This window comes from Terrapene carolina, unplaced genomic scaffold, assembly GCF_002925995.2.
Source record: "Terrapene carolina triunguis isolate 2854851 unplaced genomic scaffold, T_m_triunguis-2.0 Scaffold93, whole genome shotgun sequence".
Lineage (NCBI taxonomy): Eukaryota > Metazoa > Chordata > Testudines > Emydidae > Terrapene > Terrapene triunguis.
This window is the reverse complement of record NW_020664444.1, coordinates 86,186-102,038: the sequence shown is the minus strand read 5'-3', so window position 1 is coordinate 102,038 and position 15,853 is coordinate 86,186. Positions and strand designations below refer to the sequence as shown.

Below are 15,853 nucleotides of genomic sequence, written 5' to 3'. Positions count from 1 at the left end.
ATTGTGTCTTTCATCTTTCACTGTAAAGCAGAATTTTTCAGATCTTGAATTGTTCTCGTAACTCTTTTCTGAGCCCTTCCCCATTGTTCCACATGCTTTTTGAAGCGAGGACACCAGAACTGAATACAGTATTCCAGAAATTGTCTCACCATGGTAACTAAGAGGTTAAGCATGATTGATTAGTATTCCTAATTTGATATTCCCCTCATTATACATTCAAGGACGATGCTTAACCTCTTAGTTACAGCATCACACCGAGAGCTCATGTTTAAGGCTACAATTTAGTCACGGGTATTTTTAGTAAAAGTCACAGACAGGTCATGGGCAATAATCAAAAAGTCATGGCTAGTGACTTATCCGTGACTTTTACTAGAAATACCCCTAACTAAATCTTAGGTGCTGGGTGCGGGGAGGGGTTCTCCCGGGGTGCCACTGTTGCTTCTGGACCGCTGTTCTGGGGCAGCGCCCGGGCCCAGTTGCCTGGGGCTGCCAGAGTAGCGGCTGGTGCAGTTGGCCCCAGGGCTGCCCCAGCTACTCGGGTGGACCTGGGGTCAGCTGCTGCAGCTGTGGAAATTACGGAGGTCCCGGAAAGTCACGGAATCCGTGGCTTCTGTGACCTCTGTGAAAGACTCGCAGCCTTACTCATGTTTAGTTGGAAATTTACCATGGCCTCTAATTCTTTTTCAGCATCACTGCATTCCAGGATACAGTCCTGCTTCTTGTGTGACCTAAATTTTTTATTCTTAGATGTATGCATTCGGCTGTATTTAATGCATGTTTTTTCAAAGGAGTCTGCATTACTACATGATCCATATAATTCCGTATAACTGACTAGTCCCTACCATCATTTACCATTTCACCAATTGTTGGAATTACTGTTATAGAATTAGTATAAAAGATATCACTATGACATCAGCTCAACCATGAATTCCTTTATTAAATGTAAAGGCCAAATGGTATTTATACAGTTGTTTAAGCAATAAGCAATTCCTACAGCCACACAATAACACACATTCATAAACATTTGATCAGAGTACTTAGGAAAGGAGATAACCCTTTCATACAGCTTGCTGCTGCATGATCAGATGGGATCTCATAAATACTCCTCGCAAGCCTGGTTCTTTTATACAGTGCAACAAATAATTGATGTCATCATCTTATCTGAAAACCAGGTTTTGACCACTTTGGGGCTGGGTAAAATCGTGACTGGTGTGGAAAAAGTAAATAAGGAAGTGTTATTTACTCCTTTTCATAACACAAAATTAGGAGTCACCAAATGAAATTAATAGGCAGCAGGTTTAAAACAAACAAAAGGAAGTATTTCTTCACACCACGCACAGTCATCCTGGGGAACTGTTTGCCAGAGAATGTTGTGAAGGCCAACACTCTTAACAAGGTTCAAGAAAGAACTAGATAAATTCATGGAAGATAGGTCCATCAATGGCTATTAGCCAGGATGGGCAGGGATGGTGTCTCTAGCCTCTGATTGCCAGAAGCTGGGAATGGGCGATGGGATGGATCACTTGATGATTACCTGTTGTGTTCATTCCCTCTGGGGCACCTGGCATTGGCCACTGTTGGAGGACAGGATACTGGGCTAGATGGACCTTTGATCTGACCCAATTAGGCCATTCTTATCATAGGCGTGTGCTGGGTGTGCCCAGGCACACCCTAATACAGGGTGGGCAAATGGCTCCACTCTCCCGGCGTGGCAAGCCGTGGGGTCTGCGCTCCCAGGCCGGAGCGCCCGGCCGAGCGCAGCAAGCCGCCGGCCCCTCCCCCGCCTTCCCCCCTCCTCTGGAGCCATGCCACTGCGCACGCAGCGCTCTGGGTCCCGGGGCTGCGTGCTCCTGCGGGGCAGTGTTTGGCTCTGCGGGGAGGCTAGGAGCCTCATCTCATGGTAAGGGGTCCGGGGTCAGGGGGGTTGGATAAGGGGTGGGGGCAGTCAGGGAACACTGTGGGTTGGATAGGGGGTGGGATCCCAGGCGGGGTGGTTAGGAGTGGGGGTGGGGGTCTCTGGAGAGGACAGTCAGGGAGCAGGGGGGGATTGGCCTTCACAACCTCCTCAGGTAAGGAGTTCCACAAGTTGACTGTGTGCTGTGTGAAGAACTTCCTTTTATTTGTTTTAATTTGTTTTGTTTATTTGTTTATCTTGTTACACATGTCCGATAACATGGGTATGTTAAAGGTAGCTATCAGTTTATCACAAAACCTGCTTTTTTGTTCGGTAGAACCGATTTGTTACCCTCTCCTATAATTTTAGAGGCCTTTTTCCTAATAACATTCTTTTATCTCATTAGCCACTTTACAAACTCAGCATCCTCCCAACACTTGTTTTGCTAGATGCTACATTCCTTCTAACTTTTGAACCTATTATTTTCAAGCTCTTAGATAAGGAAACGTTATTTACTTATTCCCATAATACAAGAACTAGAGGTCACCAAATTAAATTAATAGGCAGCAGGTTAAAAACAAGTAAAAGGAAGTTCTTCTTCACATAGCGCAGTCAACTTGAGCCTGAGGAGGTTGTGAAGGCTTGGACTATAACAGCGTTTAAAAGAGAACTGGATAAATTCATGGAGGTTAAGTCCATTAATGGCTATTAGCCAGAATGGGTAAGGAATGGTGTCCCTAGACTCTGTTTGTCAGAGGATGGAGATGGATGGCAGGAGAGAGATCACTTGATCATTACCTGTTAGGTTCACTCCCTCTGGGGCACCTGGCATTGGCCACTGTCAGTAGACAGGATACTGGGCTAGATGGACCTTTGGTCTGACCCTGTACGGCTGTTCTTATGTTATTACATTTGTTAACCACCTACATTTTGCAGAAGCTGCAAAGCACATGGCTAAACTAACCTTACCCCTTCTATTCTAAAACCATCCTATACCAATCTTTTTGTGATCTTCAAATTTTACCAGTAAAATTTTATATTTTGTTCCTAATCATTAATAAAGATACTGAATAGCATTGGTCCAAAAACAGTTATCTGTATAACTCCACTAGATACATCCCATGGGATGATAATTCCCCATTTACAATTACATTTTGAGATCCATCAGTTAACCCAGTTTTTACTCCATTTAATATGGGTTACGTTGATATTGGTATAGTGCTGATTTTTTTTTAATCAGAATGGCATGCTGGGCCATGTCAAATGTCTTATGGAAGTCTAAGTATTTAATGTCAGTTATATTATTAAGTATATTGTTCATCAGAGATGTGATCTCATCAGAAAGTGATATGAAACTTGTTTGAGAAGACCTATTTTTCATAAAACAATGGTGATAGACGTTAATTATGATGCCATCATTTAATTCTTCACTGATTGCGTCCCAATTCAGTCTTTCCATGAATTTGCCCAGGATTGATGACAGACAAAGTGGTCTGTAGTTATCTGGGTCATTTTGTTTATCCTTTTAAAATATTGGCAAAACATATAGAGTTGTTTTTCATCCAAATGCTCTGTTAATTCCCCATAGTTCCAAGAGATGTTAAAAACAATTAACGATTCAGAGAGTGCTTGGCCCTAGATGGACAGAGTGTGAGACACAGTCAGGTAAAGGGCAGGTGGGAGTCTGGAAACTAGAGGTGCTCTCCAGGGAAAGCAGCAGCGAGCAGAAAGCTATCTGCAGGGACTTCCTGGAGGAGACTAGGGCTTTATGATCCATTGTGGTAATTCCTATGCTTCTGTGTTCCAAAGAGGATGCATCTACTGCAAAGTGGATTCTCAGCTTTGTTTTTCAAATAGCTTCTTGGAGAAGAATCTTGGTGGCGGGGAAGGGAGGAAGTTGTGACAAATAGGTTTGATACTAAATTTGCTTGGCAGTATAACAAAGAAGTCATCATTTTCCTTTTTTAAATTAAAGATTATAATATTCAGTACAAGTAAGCTAATACAGGAGAATTTCCACAGTAACCATAACTTTGACCTTTTAGTACATATGAAGCATTTGCCTTAGCAGTATTTTAAAATAATTCAGAATTCTGCATGTACATAAGTTGCTGTGGAGCTGTAACTTTGAATACCCTGACTCTTAATAAATTTAAATTCTCAAATGTAATGTTACATGTCAAAGTTATTTTGGGTTGCACTTCCTTGTTTTTTTAATGGTAAAAGGGTGTAATTACCTCCTCCTGCCCTCATCCTGGTCCAGCTCTTATCCTTTCTGAGAGACAAACAGATATTGACCTGGAAAGCAAGGAGTGAGAAGCCTAGATAGAGTTGATGAAGGGAACCAGCGGAAGGATTTAAGGGGGAGAAACATGTTGTCCAACAGGAAAGTGAGGAAAATTATTTGAGCTGCCTTCTCAATGTACTGGATGGGTGTAATGTTAGAATTAGTGAGGTCAGGCAGGAAGTTGTTGAAGTGAAGGTAGGAAGTAACCCAAGGCACAGATAAGCATATCTGTAGGGACTGATAGGAAGGGTTGGCTGTTTGCATGTTGCGGAGAAAGAAATAGAAGTATTTGGAAACTCTCTGAATGTATGGAAAGTAGAGAGAGAAGAGGTGAAAATTGCTTATGATTGAGTCTGAGTGGTGGGGAAGATGATGGTGCTGTCAGCAGCAAGGGAGAAAGGAGTGATTTTATGAAGAAAGACGGAGGAGCTCAATTTTTTTACATCTAGCTAATGGCAACATAGGCTCAGGAACTAGGGCTGTGGGAGGTGTGCTGCAGCACCCCCAGGTTTTACCTGGGGTCCCGGCTGCCGGTCTCCCCCTCGAGGTCCCAGCTAACGGTCTCTCTCCCCCTCCCCCCCCCCGGGGTCCTAGCTGCCAGCCCTGCATCCACCCCCAGCTGTGGCTCCAGCCTCTGACCCCTGTCTGGGTACCACCCACCCCCCTGGTGACATGACCCTACTCCCAGCCCCAGCTGGGGGCGGGGAGGGGGACGATAGGGGTAACGGGGTTGGAATGGCAAGGTATCCAGTATATACTAGAAGACAGTTGGAGATGTGACTGTACGTACGAAGGCGAGTTAAGTGGAGAAGTAAAGAAGTAAACATAGAAGATAGTTGAACCATGCGGGATGAGATTGTTGAGAGAGAGAGTGACGAGAAAGGGATCAAGGACAGAGCTCTTAGAGATGCTGGCAAAGTGGGAGAGTAAGAGGAACTGTCAAAGGAAATATTGAAGAAACAATTGGAAAGATACCAAGTGAATACACAGCCGTGGAAACCAAGAGGGGAAGTATAATCAGAGAAGAGGGAATGATCTGAAGTATCAAAGGCAGGGAGAAGATTAAGAAGGACAAGGATAGAGCAGTGGCCCTGAGACCTTGTCAAGACCATCTTATTGGAGAATATTAGTAAGAGCAGGTTTGGTGAAGTAAAGAATGCTAAAGTCATACTGAAGGGGATCCAGAAGGGAATGTTGCATAAGGTCCTAGTTACGTCTTACTAAAATGAATAATATACTTTCAAATTTTTAATATTGAAGAGCTTATTTTTATTTTGCTTTTAACATTTTTGAGACTGTATGAAGAATGCTGGGGAAAAAATAAAAAATACTTACATTGAGAGCTTCTGGATATTTTGTGTAGTGTTGGGATTCTGCTAGTATTTTATTTGTGCTTATTGTGATGGTAAAATTTGTATTTAATATAAAAATGATAAAGCTTTAGTCAGACTGCCTAATGACAATAAAATCCAGGTCTCATCCTAATTGTTTGTGAATGGTGATGTGTAAGGCTGTGATTTAGTCACAGAGGTCACGGCAGTCACGGATTCTGTGACTTTACCAGACCTCCATGACATCTTCTGCTTCAGCTGTTAGCCCCTGCTGCAGGGTCCTGGTTCCAGCCCAGGCCTCAACTGCTATGTGCCCCCCTCATGGCTTCCCAGGGCTGCGGCGGGGACTGCAGCCAGGGCCACACACCCCTGTCCTGCAACTGCAGCCAGCTCCGGGGGGGGAGGGAGGAGAAGGCTGCGCCCCCTGCTGTGGCCGCTGGAGCCGGGACTGTGTCCCGATCCGTGGTGGGGGTGTTGGCCTGTCGGGCCCCCCCCCCATAAGACTCCATTCCTCCCTCCTCCTTAGCCCCGCCTCTGGTTATTTTTAGTAAAGTCAGGGACAGGTCACGGGCTCCGTGAATTTTTGTTTATTGCTCATGACCTGTCTGTGACTTTTACTAAAAATAACCATGACAAAATCTTAGCGTTAGTGATGTGCACAAACCAGGATTTTTATATAAAAGAAAAGCGAAACGTTACTGCTTTCAAGGATTTTATTGGTACCTGGATTCATTAAAGGTATTGTAAATGAAAGTTAAAGTGTTAACATATTTTAAATTTGTTAATCTGTTTACAGATACTAATTTTGTATTAGCTGGCTACAAGACAGAACAATGCACCAAACCCCCCAGACTCTGCCGCCAGGGTTATGCATGTCCCCATTATCACAACAGCCGAGATAGAAGACGGAATCCCAGAAAATTCAAATACAGGTGCATAAATAAATACTAAGAACATGCTTTCCTAACTATGGGTCTATGTCCCCCATGAATCAATAGAACAGTTATTAGGGGACTTATTTCTTTGGATTACACTAACAGTGCAACGGGATATACCTAGTTTAACAGTATTAGATTTTTGTGACAAGCCCCATAAAACTATAGGAATCAAACTTCAGAATGATTGGACAGCCCTGAATAGGAAAGTAATTAAAATGTGACTAAAACATCAGTCTTCCCTGAGAGGAGGTGAAACAGTTTCTGCATCTCCTCGCACCAATTCAAAATCTCAATTGATCCTCCTTCATCTGCTGTTAATAGACAAAAGGACCGCTGATAACTTCTGGATTTAGCTGGTTCCTCCTGCTACAAATTCCTTTCCTCAGGCAATACTTTCATAACCAAACTTTGTTAAAAAACATACTGACATTTGACTTTTAGTATGAATTGGTGGCCTAAGAAATGTAGTTTTTCAGTTTCTGTACCCTCAGTTCAGTAGTGCAGTATTGATGGGATTGGCCTAACAATCTCATGATTGTAAGTAACCATCACAAAACACAAGAGAAATTGAATTTAGCTGTGGTTTATGCATTACTCCTGGGGGAATTCTGCGTCACTGCACAATTCGGAATTTTGCAGAAATTAATGTTTTTTGCACATAATTTCCTTACCTGCATAGAAATTGACTGCAGTGCTGCTGGCTGCCACTAGGGGTTGCTGGACCTGGCAGAGTCCAGCTTGCTCATAGAAGACACTGTTGGGGGGGAAGGGGGAGAGAGTTAGAGGTTTCCCGGCAGCTGCAGTTCCCAGCATGCCCTGAGGGAAGGAGAGGGCGGTGCGCAGGAAACTGTGCAAGCCTGGGACCGAGCATCAGGCTCTGTGGGTAGGAGGTGGGTGTTTGGGCGGGGGACGGGAGGGGGGTGGCACGGCTGGGCTTGGAGGGGGTGGGGCGGGTATCTGGGCAAAGGGTGGCCCTGCAGCTGGGCTGTCGGGAGGAGGGGGTGCAGGTCTCTGGGCAAGGGGGGCAGAATTCCCCCAGGAGTAAGCATCCTTTTACCAAAAGAGCATTTGCCCAAAGAGCTCCCAAAATATTCCTGGCCCACATCTTTAGACTTCAGAGGCCCCAAAGCCTGGCCCTGGAGATAAGCTGCTGTTGCAGAAATGGAAACAGTGGGCTTCAGCAGCTGAGATGCTACTTTGGACTTAATGGGAAAATATTTGAGTTTGCTGCTGGGGAATTAGTACAAATGCATTTTTGGATTTCACTTTTTCCAGGTCTACTCCTTGCCCCAGTGTAAAACATGCAGATGAGTGGGGTGAACCTTCCAAGTGTGAAAATGGGGATAACTGTCAGTATTGCCATTCTCGTACTGAACAGCAGTTCCATCCTGAGGTAAGAACTGAGGTTGTTTTTCCCCACTGTTTAGTGTGTTAAATTGAACATGGTTTATCTTAATAATGGAAATAGACAAATGTTTCGCTTATCATATGGGCATATCATATAGTAAATCAAATTAGCTTTCTGATCTGTTAAAGAAGTTGCAAGATTTCTGCAACAGTTTTAAGTTGCCTTTTTTAATGTGCTAACTAATACTAGCAATTTTATTTCTGAAGTCTGTCTGTGATCTGTCTTCAGAGCGCTGTAACTTCACATGTCTTCTTAAAAGTAGATATATTTTATCCAGAGCTGTATGGAATCTGGAGAGTCGTTCATGTAGTAGTTGAATTAGTGGAGATATTTGCTTTAAAACAAAACAGTTTGCTAGGAATATCATTTGTACAGTTACATTAGTCACCTACTAGCATCTTTTAGAACTCTAATTATGAAAGAGAAGTTAACTTCATAATGTCTCCTGCAGTATTTGGAGATGGATCCGATTACATTTTCATTTGATTTGTAATTCTCTTTGCCATGCTTCTTAACCCCAAGGTGTAAGATTTGGGTTTAAACAATCCTTTTCACTATTCAGCCTATTTCTTGATCCTGCAGTCAAGTCATAATGGTGACTTCTGTGACATCACAATCATTTGTCGTAAACCTCTGTGGTATAATCACAGTAGTAGGAAGGTTTCATTGCAGTTGATTGGGGAAAATTGAATAGACCAATGGAAGAAGGAAAGAAAAGAAAACAAATTATTTCTGTCAGTGTGGATTCCACTGTAGGTATGCATGGGTCTCATGCGCATGAGCTTAGAATTTTTTATGCCCTCGTAATCATGGCCCCAAAAGTCACAGTACGTTGACCCTCCCTTAGCACATGACTGGGGCTTCTAGGTGCTATGATTATACAAATAATGAAAAAAAAAATCTGGGGTAGAGTCCTCAAAACCCTGCTTGACTTGAAGAGGCAGAGGCATGACACTGACAAGGAAGAAAGCTTGAGAAAAAACATCAGTACCAAAGTCAACACCAATAGCTGTCTTGTTACCTATCCTGGCACCCATTGACTGACCCACTCCTCCTTGGTGCCGAGATATGTGTTTTGAAGATCTACCTTCCTCCCAGCACCAGCCCTGGTAGCCTCATTGGAACCGCACCCTACAGTGCTGTTTCTGGAGAAATACTTGTCCTCCCCTGGGCTATTCCTTCTTCCTTGCTTCAAGCACAGAGCATTGTCTAGAGAGAGGAGTGGTATCCTAAAGAGTTCTCCAGCACCACCTACTACCAGGCTCTGGTGCATGAGTGGTAATGGATGGGCCACCCACAACCTTGCCATTACCTATACAACATGCCACTATGGCCATATTTGTCCTACTGGGGTCCTTCTTATGCTGTCGGAGCAGAGCCCCATCACAGCACTAAAAGGGCGAGGTTGAAGGCACTGTTGGCATCCATAGCTGGAGCTTTTTACCCAGAATCAGAGTTGCTCCCTTCTAAAGAGTCATAATCATTCCCCTCTGAGGCAGTTGCTCCAACCCTGACATGGGCCATGACCAATTTCCAGGCATTCCAGGAGCTGCTCTTCAGGATAGTGGAAATTGAGATAAGTGACAGTAATCCAAGAGAAAGTGCATAAAAGACTAGATCCACTATAGGTATCTCTTCCTTCCCCACCTCTTCTCCCCCCCCCCCCCCCCCCCCCCCCCCCCAAAAAAAAAAGGGTCCCAAGAAGAAGCTGGCAATTGCAAGCTGGTAAGCTTAACTACTTCAAGTGCTTGCTCATGTCCATTCCATATTAGGTGTGTGTGCTCGCTACGTGCACCGGTACTGGAAGTTTTTCCCTCAGCAGTATCCGTAGGGGACCGGCTCTGGCGCCCTTTGGAGTGGCACGCACATGCCGCAGTATAAGGGGTGCCGCCGGCCCCCTGCACCCTCACTTCCTTGTTGCCACCAGTGACAGTGCTGGAATGTCTGCTGCTTCGGCTAGCTTTTCGCTTCATTCAGTGTTACAAACTTTTCCTGTAAAATAGTTAATAGTTATCCCTTATTGTGTTAGTGTGTTTTACTTGGTTAGTCATGAATGGAACTCAGCCTAGGGATGGGGCATGCCCCGGTCCCCAGGCTTTAAGCCCTACGATCACTGCAAAAAACCAATGCCCATCAGCGATCCACATAACAGTTATCTAAGGTGTCTGGGCGAGTCACATATAAGCGACAAGTGCCATATCTGCATGTCCGTCAAACCTTGGATTAAGAAGGAGCGAGACATCCGTCTCAAAGTGCTCCTAATGAAGGCGGCTCTAACTCCAGCACCGGAGCAGTCGAGGTCCGACTGTGCCCCGAACACCGCAGCATTGGTTCGGAATGCTCCACCGGCGCTTTCGACGGAGCAGCGCTGATGCCCCTCCCCGGCACCTGCCAAGCGGCAAAAGAAGCCCGGGAGAGGAAGATCTCCTACATCCTGCAAGGGAAAGGAGGGGGCAGGAGGGGAGCCAAGGCCCAAGGAGGGTGGCTCGGTACCCCCAACCAGGAGTCAGGCCCAAGCTCAGGTCGAGCGGTCTAGCCCACCCCGACCCATGCCTGCCACACTGGACAGTGACGCAGGCCTTCATCAGTTAGAGGTCCCATTGATGCGCGAGGCCCTGCAGGCAGCGCAAGATATCTTGGCGCTACCGGTGCCACCCACACCGGCTATGGCGGTACCCTGATCCAGGGGTAAACCCGCCTTGGGACCTTTTCGTAAGTCCCCGTCTCAGCGGTACCACTCTCCTTCATGAGGGACGTCTCGCCAGCGCTTGCCTGCGCTGAGCCACCAGGCCTTGAAGGCAGGGAGGCACGCTTGGTGCAGCCCTCTTCGGTCTCCAGACTCAGGGCAGCGCCCACAGGGCTTGAGGCACCTTGCCGGTGACCTGGCACAGACCGGTAGAAGTGTGCCCCTCCCGGCATCAACAGCACTGAGACCGGCCCAGTGCTTCACCCATGACCTGGTACTGTTCGCGGGCCCAACAGAGTCGATTGAGCGGAGTCATCAGTTCGCTGATATGCATCGCCGTGAAACAGATCCTCTTGGTCGGTAAGAAGGTCTTCCCAGCGATTGACGTGCTCCGGATCCTGGTACCAGTTGAGCAGTATGAGGCATAGATCACTGGAATGCCGTTGACAATCCGCTGAATGCCGCTGGTCTCCGAGGACCCGCAAAAGGGACTTGTCCCGAGTAGAGAGCTCCCCATCGAGGTGCAGCGATTGGCACCGCAGCAAACTGGGTCGCCAGTCCACCTGCTCATGGTCGCCTAAGAGCTATCACTCATCGTCGAGCTCCGACACCGGGCAGGAGTCGTTGCTGGCAGGCCAAACCCCGGCACCGGTGGTATGCTCGACGTTGGCGGTACTGTCAACTGCTCCATGGTCCTAGGGCCAGTGGCTGGCTGCCTGGTACCTGGGGAACCCATGGGGTTTTACCCAGCCTCCCCAAGGGCTTAGGTCAGTGGCGGGTGCCTCGTACAAACCATCGGCCTCGGTATCCCGCCCTCCTCTGGAAACAGATGTTCCCAAAGGGAGAACCCCTCAGGCTCTCACGGACCCCAGGGAACAGTTGGTTGGACCACCTATAGATGTGGCAGACCCCACGGCACTGACTTCTTCCTTATCTTCCCCAGGAGAGGCAAGGCCAACCGGGAGCTACACCTGAGAATAAAGACTCAAAGAGGCTGGATTTGTTCGGACGCAAAGTTTATTCATCCTCCAGCCTCCAGTTGAGGCTGGCTAACCGTCAAGCCCTCCTCGGCTGCTATGATTTCAATATGTGGCAAGCCATGGCCAAGTTTAAAGATTCGCTTCCCGAGGACACCAGGAAAGAGTTCTGGGCGATCGTCGATGAGGGCAGGGCTGTGGCCAGGGTGGCCCTTCAAGCAGCCTTGGATGCGGTAGACTCCGCAGCATACACCATGACCTCAGCCATCTCCATGTGAAGGGTGTTCTGGCTCCTTCTCTCAGGCGTATCGACGGAGGCCCAGCAGTCGATACAGGACCTTCCTTTCGATGGCCAGGCACTGTTTGCTGAGCAGACAGACAATAAATTACACGGGTTAAAGGACTCCTGTACTACTTTGAAAACCCTAGGGCTCTACGTCCCACGTCTGGCCCGTAAGCGGTTCAAGCCGCAACAGCCACAAGGTCAAGGGAGCCAATCCAGGCAGGAGATGGCTCATAAAAAGAGCAGAGGCTACAAATGTCGCCAGAGCCACCAACCTCTGCCCTCTACCCAGTCGGGCGCCACCCGCAACAGACAGGGTGGCAAACAGGCATTTTGAGGGTGCGCTTGAGGGTGACCTACCAGACTGTACCCTGGATCCATCCTCCCTATGTTTCTCCAACCGCCTTTTTTCCCTCCCTGCATGGACCGTGATAACATCAGACTGCTGGGTCCTCAAAACAGTGGCCCTGGGCTATACCCTCCTGTTTTAAGAATATGGAACAGCTTCAATACAAGCAGAAATTTAAAAAACTGGGACTGGTCAGCTTAGGAAAGAGATGACTAAAGGGGTCATAGAACTTCCTAAAAATAATTCCTAGAGCTTCTCTTTTAGAAAAACATCCAATCTTGATTTAAGAATTGTCAGTGATGAAGAATCCACCACGACTCTGGTAAATTGTTCCAATGGTTATTTACCCTCACTGTTAAAAAATTATGCCTTGTTTCCAGTCTGATTTTTGTCTAGCTTCAACTTCCAGCCTTTGGATTGTGTTACACCTTTCTCTGCTAGAACTAAGAGCCAACTGTTAAATATTTGTTCCCGAGGTAGATACTTATACACTGTAATCATGTCACCCCTTAACTTTCTCTTTGTTAAACTGAATAGATTGAGCTCTTATGCTATTAGCACCCAGATAATTTTAAAGTTATTCACTTTCTATTTTTTTAGATTTACAAATCTACAAAGTGCAATGACATCCGCCAAACAGGTTACTGCCCGCGGGGTCCATTTTGTGCATTTGCACATGTTGAAAGTGAGTATGAGAACGGTTCTTTTGTATCAATGTTAATAAAATTCCCACGATCATGCAGTAGAGAATGTTTGTTTTTTATTTCACCTTAAAAAAGTGTTTTATCCCGTTCTGTTACCTTGCATCTATGATTTCATCACTACTTTGCATCAAACTCCTTGTGGCAACAGTGGAAGTGGAAAATGGGTTACTTGTGAAATGGACTGTACCTATTGTTTATTTAGGCCCTAGCAAACACTTATGTACATATTCTACTTTAAGCATGTAAATAGCCCCATCAATTTCAATGGGACTACTAACATGTTTAAAGGTATTAGAGCGATAAGGTGAATGAGGTAATATCTTTTATTGGACAAGCTTCTTACCTCACTCACCTGTCTCTCTAATATCCTGGGACCGACATGACTATAACAACACATGTTTAAAGGTGAGTATGTGTGTAAGTATTTGCAGGGCATGGTGTTTTAGTAATCTGCAGAGAGATGCCATGGACAAGTGATGCTTCCCTTACCTTCTCCCATTCTCAGCACATCCAGGCTGTGTATCCAGGAAGCAGGAAAGAGGCACATCCTTTTAGAGTTCTCCTAGGTTCTGTTTTCACTTATATGAAAAAGATGAATACATTGAAGAGGTGTGATACTTTAGCAGTCATAAAGTTCCTAGAAATGCTGGAGCCCTACATTCCAATTGATAAATAAATTTACTAAGTATTTCCTCTGTGAACAAAACAGCAGAAACCTATTTTTCAGGGTCAAGTGCTGTTGATGGGAACTGCATATGTTTCAGGGAAAGAGGAAACAACTCAGCCCAGTGCACCAGAGACAGAAATTGGGACTTTATATTGACTTCAGTAAGAACAATCCCCTATCTCCACTCACACTATCCAATGATGCAGAAAGGGTGGTGATTTGTGTGTTACTCCTGAGGGAATTCTGCACCAAAAAATTAAATTCTGGGCCAAAAAATTAAAAATTCCATGCACAATATTTTAAAGTTCTGCAAAGTCTGCATATTTTATTTGTCAATAAATAAATGTGGAAGCCCCAAGCATGGCAGTGGGGAGCACAGGGCACTAGCTGCATGGAGGTGAGAAATCACCCTGCAGCCCCCTGCCCCCATGGGACATAAACTCAGCCGTGAAGCTGCTCCTGACCCTGACACAGTGCAAGGGCTGGGGTTGCCCCACAAACACCACGGGGCCCTGCCCCTCCGTGCCAGGCGCACCAAGATAGCAGGTGAGAAGGGCAGAGTCTTGCATGCACGCCCAGCCCTGGCCCCCGATCCAGGTGTGGGATCGACTAAGCCTGCTTGTCCAAGTGTGAGGGGATCTAGGTACTTGGTGAGAGAGTTCAGGGTGTTGCAATCTGGGTGTGAGGGGCTCAGTGAGGGGTCCGGCTGCGGGGGGGATCTGGATTCACAGGGGCTCATTGGAGGGGTTCCAGGTTTAGGGGGAAATGGGACTCTGCAGGGGGTCCAGGTGAAGGTCTTTGGGGCTCAGCAAGGGCTATCTAGGTGTGGAGAGATGGGGCTTAGCAAGGGGGACTGGGTGTGGAGGACTCAGTGGGGGGTCTGGGTGTTGGGGGAATGGGGTGGGGGCTTGGTGGGGTGAGGGTCTGGGTGCAGCTGGTTGGGGCTTGGTGAGAAGGGGGTCCGGGTGCGGGGGGCTAAATGGGGTGATCCAGGTGCAGGGGGCTCAGTGGGGGGTCTGAATGCAGAGGGGCTTCTGATGCAGGGGGTGAGGCTTGGTGGGGTGAGGGTTCAGGTGCGGGGGGCTCGTTGAGGGTGGTCTGGGTATGGGTGAGTCCAGATGTACAGGGATTGGGTGGATGGGGGAGCAGCTCCCCATACAGCTGCAGGAAGCTCCGCACTCCTCTGCCCCTCCCCCCACAGCTGAGGAGCGATGATAGCAGGAAGCGGGTGGGGGGGAGGAGTGCGGAGCTTCCTGCAGCTGCAGGAGGTTTCTGGGAGTGGGTCTGACCCAGCCCTGGCCATTCCTTACAAGGGAAGAGGAAGTCATTTCCCTCCCCGGCTGCAGCCCAACTGAGATTAGCAGCTGAGCCTAGTGCAGGGTAGGAGCCACTGACCTTGGCGTCCCCAGCCCTCCCACCCTGCAGTGAATTACTTTTCTGCTGGGTGCCCGAAATGATGCGCCTATGCTGCTGGGGAGGGACGGGTGACCACTCTTGTGGCTTCCCTTTGCTTCCTCGTCAGAAAGTCATTTTTCTGCGGGGAAGCAAAGAAATATGCAAGGGACATGAATTCTGCGTGCGCACAGTGACGCAGAATTCCCCCAGGAGTAGTGTGTGGAGCATATGTGGTTCAGGCTCTTCATAAAAACACTAGAGACAAAAGACAGTGAGAAAATAGTGGCAACATAGGGAGGGGTATTCAGAACTAGGTCAAGACTTTACTTCCTTTCCTCCCATATCATCAAAATATTTGCAGCTGGGAGCCAGGTCAGGATTTACTGGGAGTAAAAAGAATGCAAAAGTTGGATTGACATCAAGTAGTGATGGGAGATTCAAGTGGCCCATCCTTTCTATCTAGGTTCTTATGTGGCTCTTACCACTGTGGTTTCTCTGTCTCTCTCTGCCAGTAGCAACAGCTCTGAGCTCAGTCCTGCAATCCTGACATTCCACCTCTCTTGCTCAAGTATGGTCAATAGAAAAGAACCCCTCCATAGTTCCAGTGGGAAGAAGAGAGAGAGGCTCCATAGCCAGGGACCCTATCTCATAAGAAAGGTGACAGGGAGAATCTTATCCCATGGCTCTTGTTTCTTTGGCCCCTAAGATCCTGTATGCATCTCCCCCTATCTTCAGTGAGGCCCTAGTTTCTCAGACCAGGCAATCCCTTTTGCCCCACTGTGCAGGGGAGGCACAAAGTCTCTTATGCCCACTCCCCTTCCCCATGGCTGTAAGGGAGAGAGACTCCTCTCATCTTTGGAGGTTCTTCAGAAGCAGCTGACTCCTCTTCTCTTCTCTTCTCTTCTCTTCTCTTCTCTTCTCTTCTCTTCTCTTC

At 47.0% G+C, this 15,853-nt stretch overlaps 1 protein-coding gene across 5 annotated transcripts in view; it reads left to right on the top strand.

Moving 5' to 3' along the window:
- Positions 1-15,853, top strand: part of UNKL (unk like zinc finger) — a 121,656-nt gene that overhangs the window by 25,340 nt on the left and 80,463 nt on the right. For 4 of the 5 annotated variants that reach the window (XM_026650630.1, XM_026650631.1, XM_026650628.1 and 1 more), the window contains exons 5-7: positions 6,309-6,444; positions 7,726-7,843; positions 12,754-12,838. In XM_026650630.1, coding sequence (XP_026506415.1) covers positions 6,309-6,444; positions 7,726-7,843; positions 12,754-12,838 — 339 coding nt within the window. Of the gene's footprint in view, positions 1-6,308; positions 6,445-7,725; positions 7,844-12,753; positions 12,839-15,853 lie in introns of those variants that run through there. The other variant, XM_026650632.1, reaches the window with a different exon arrangement.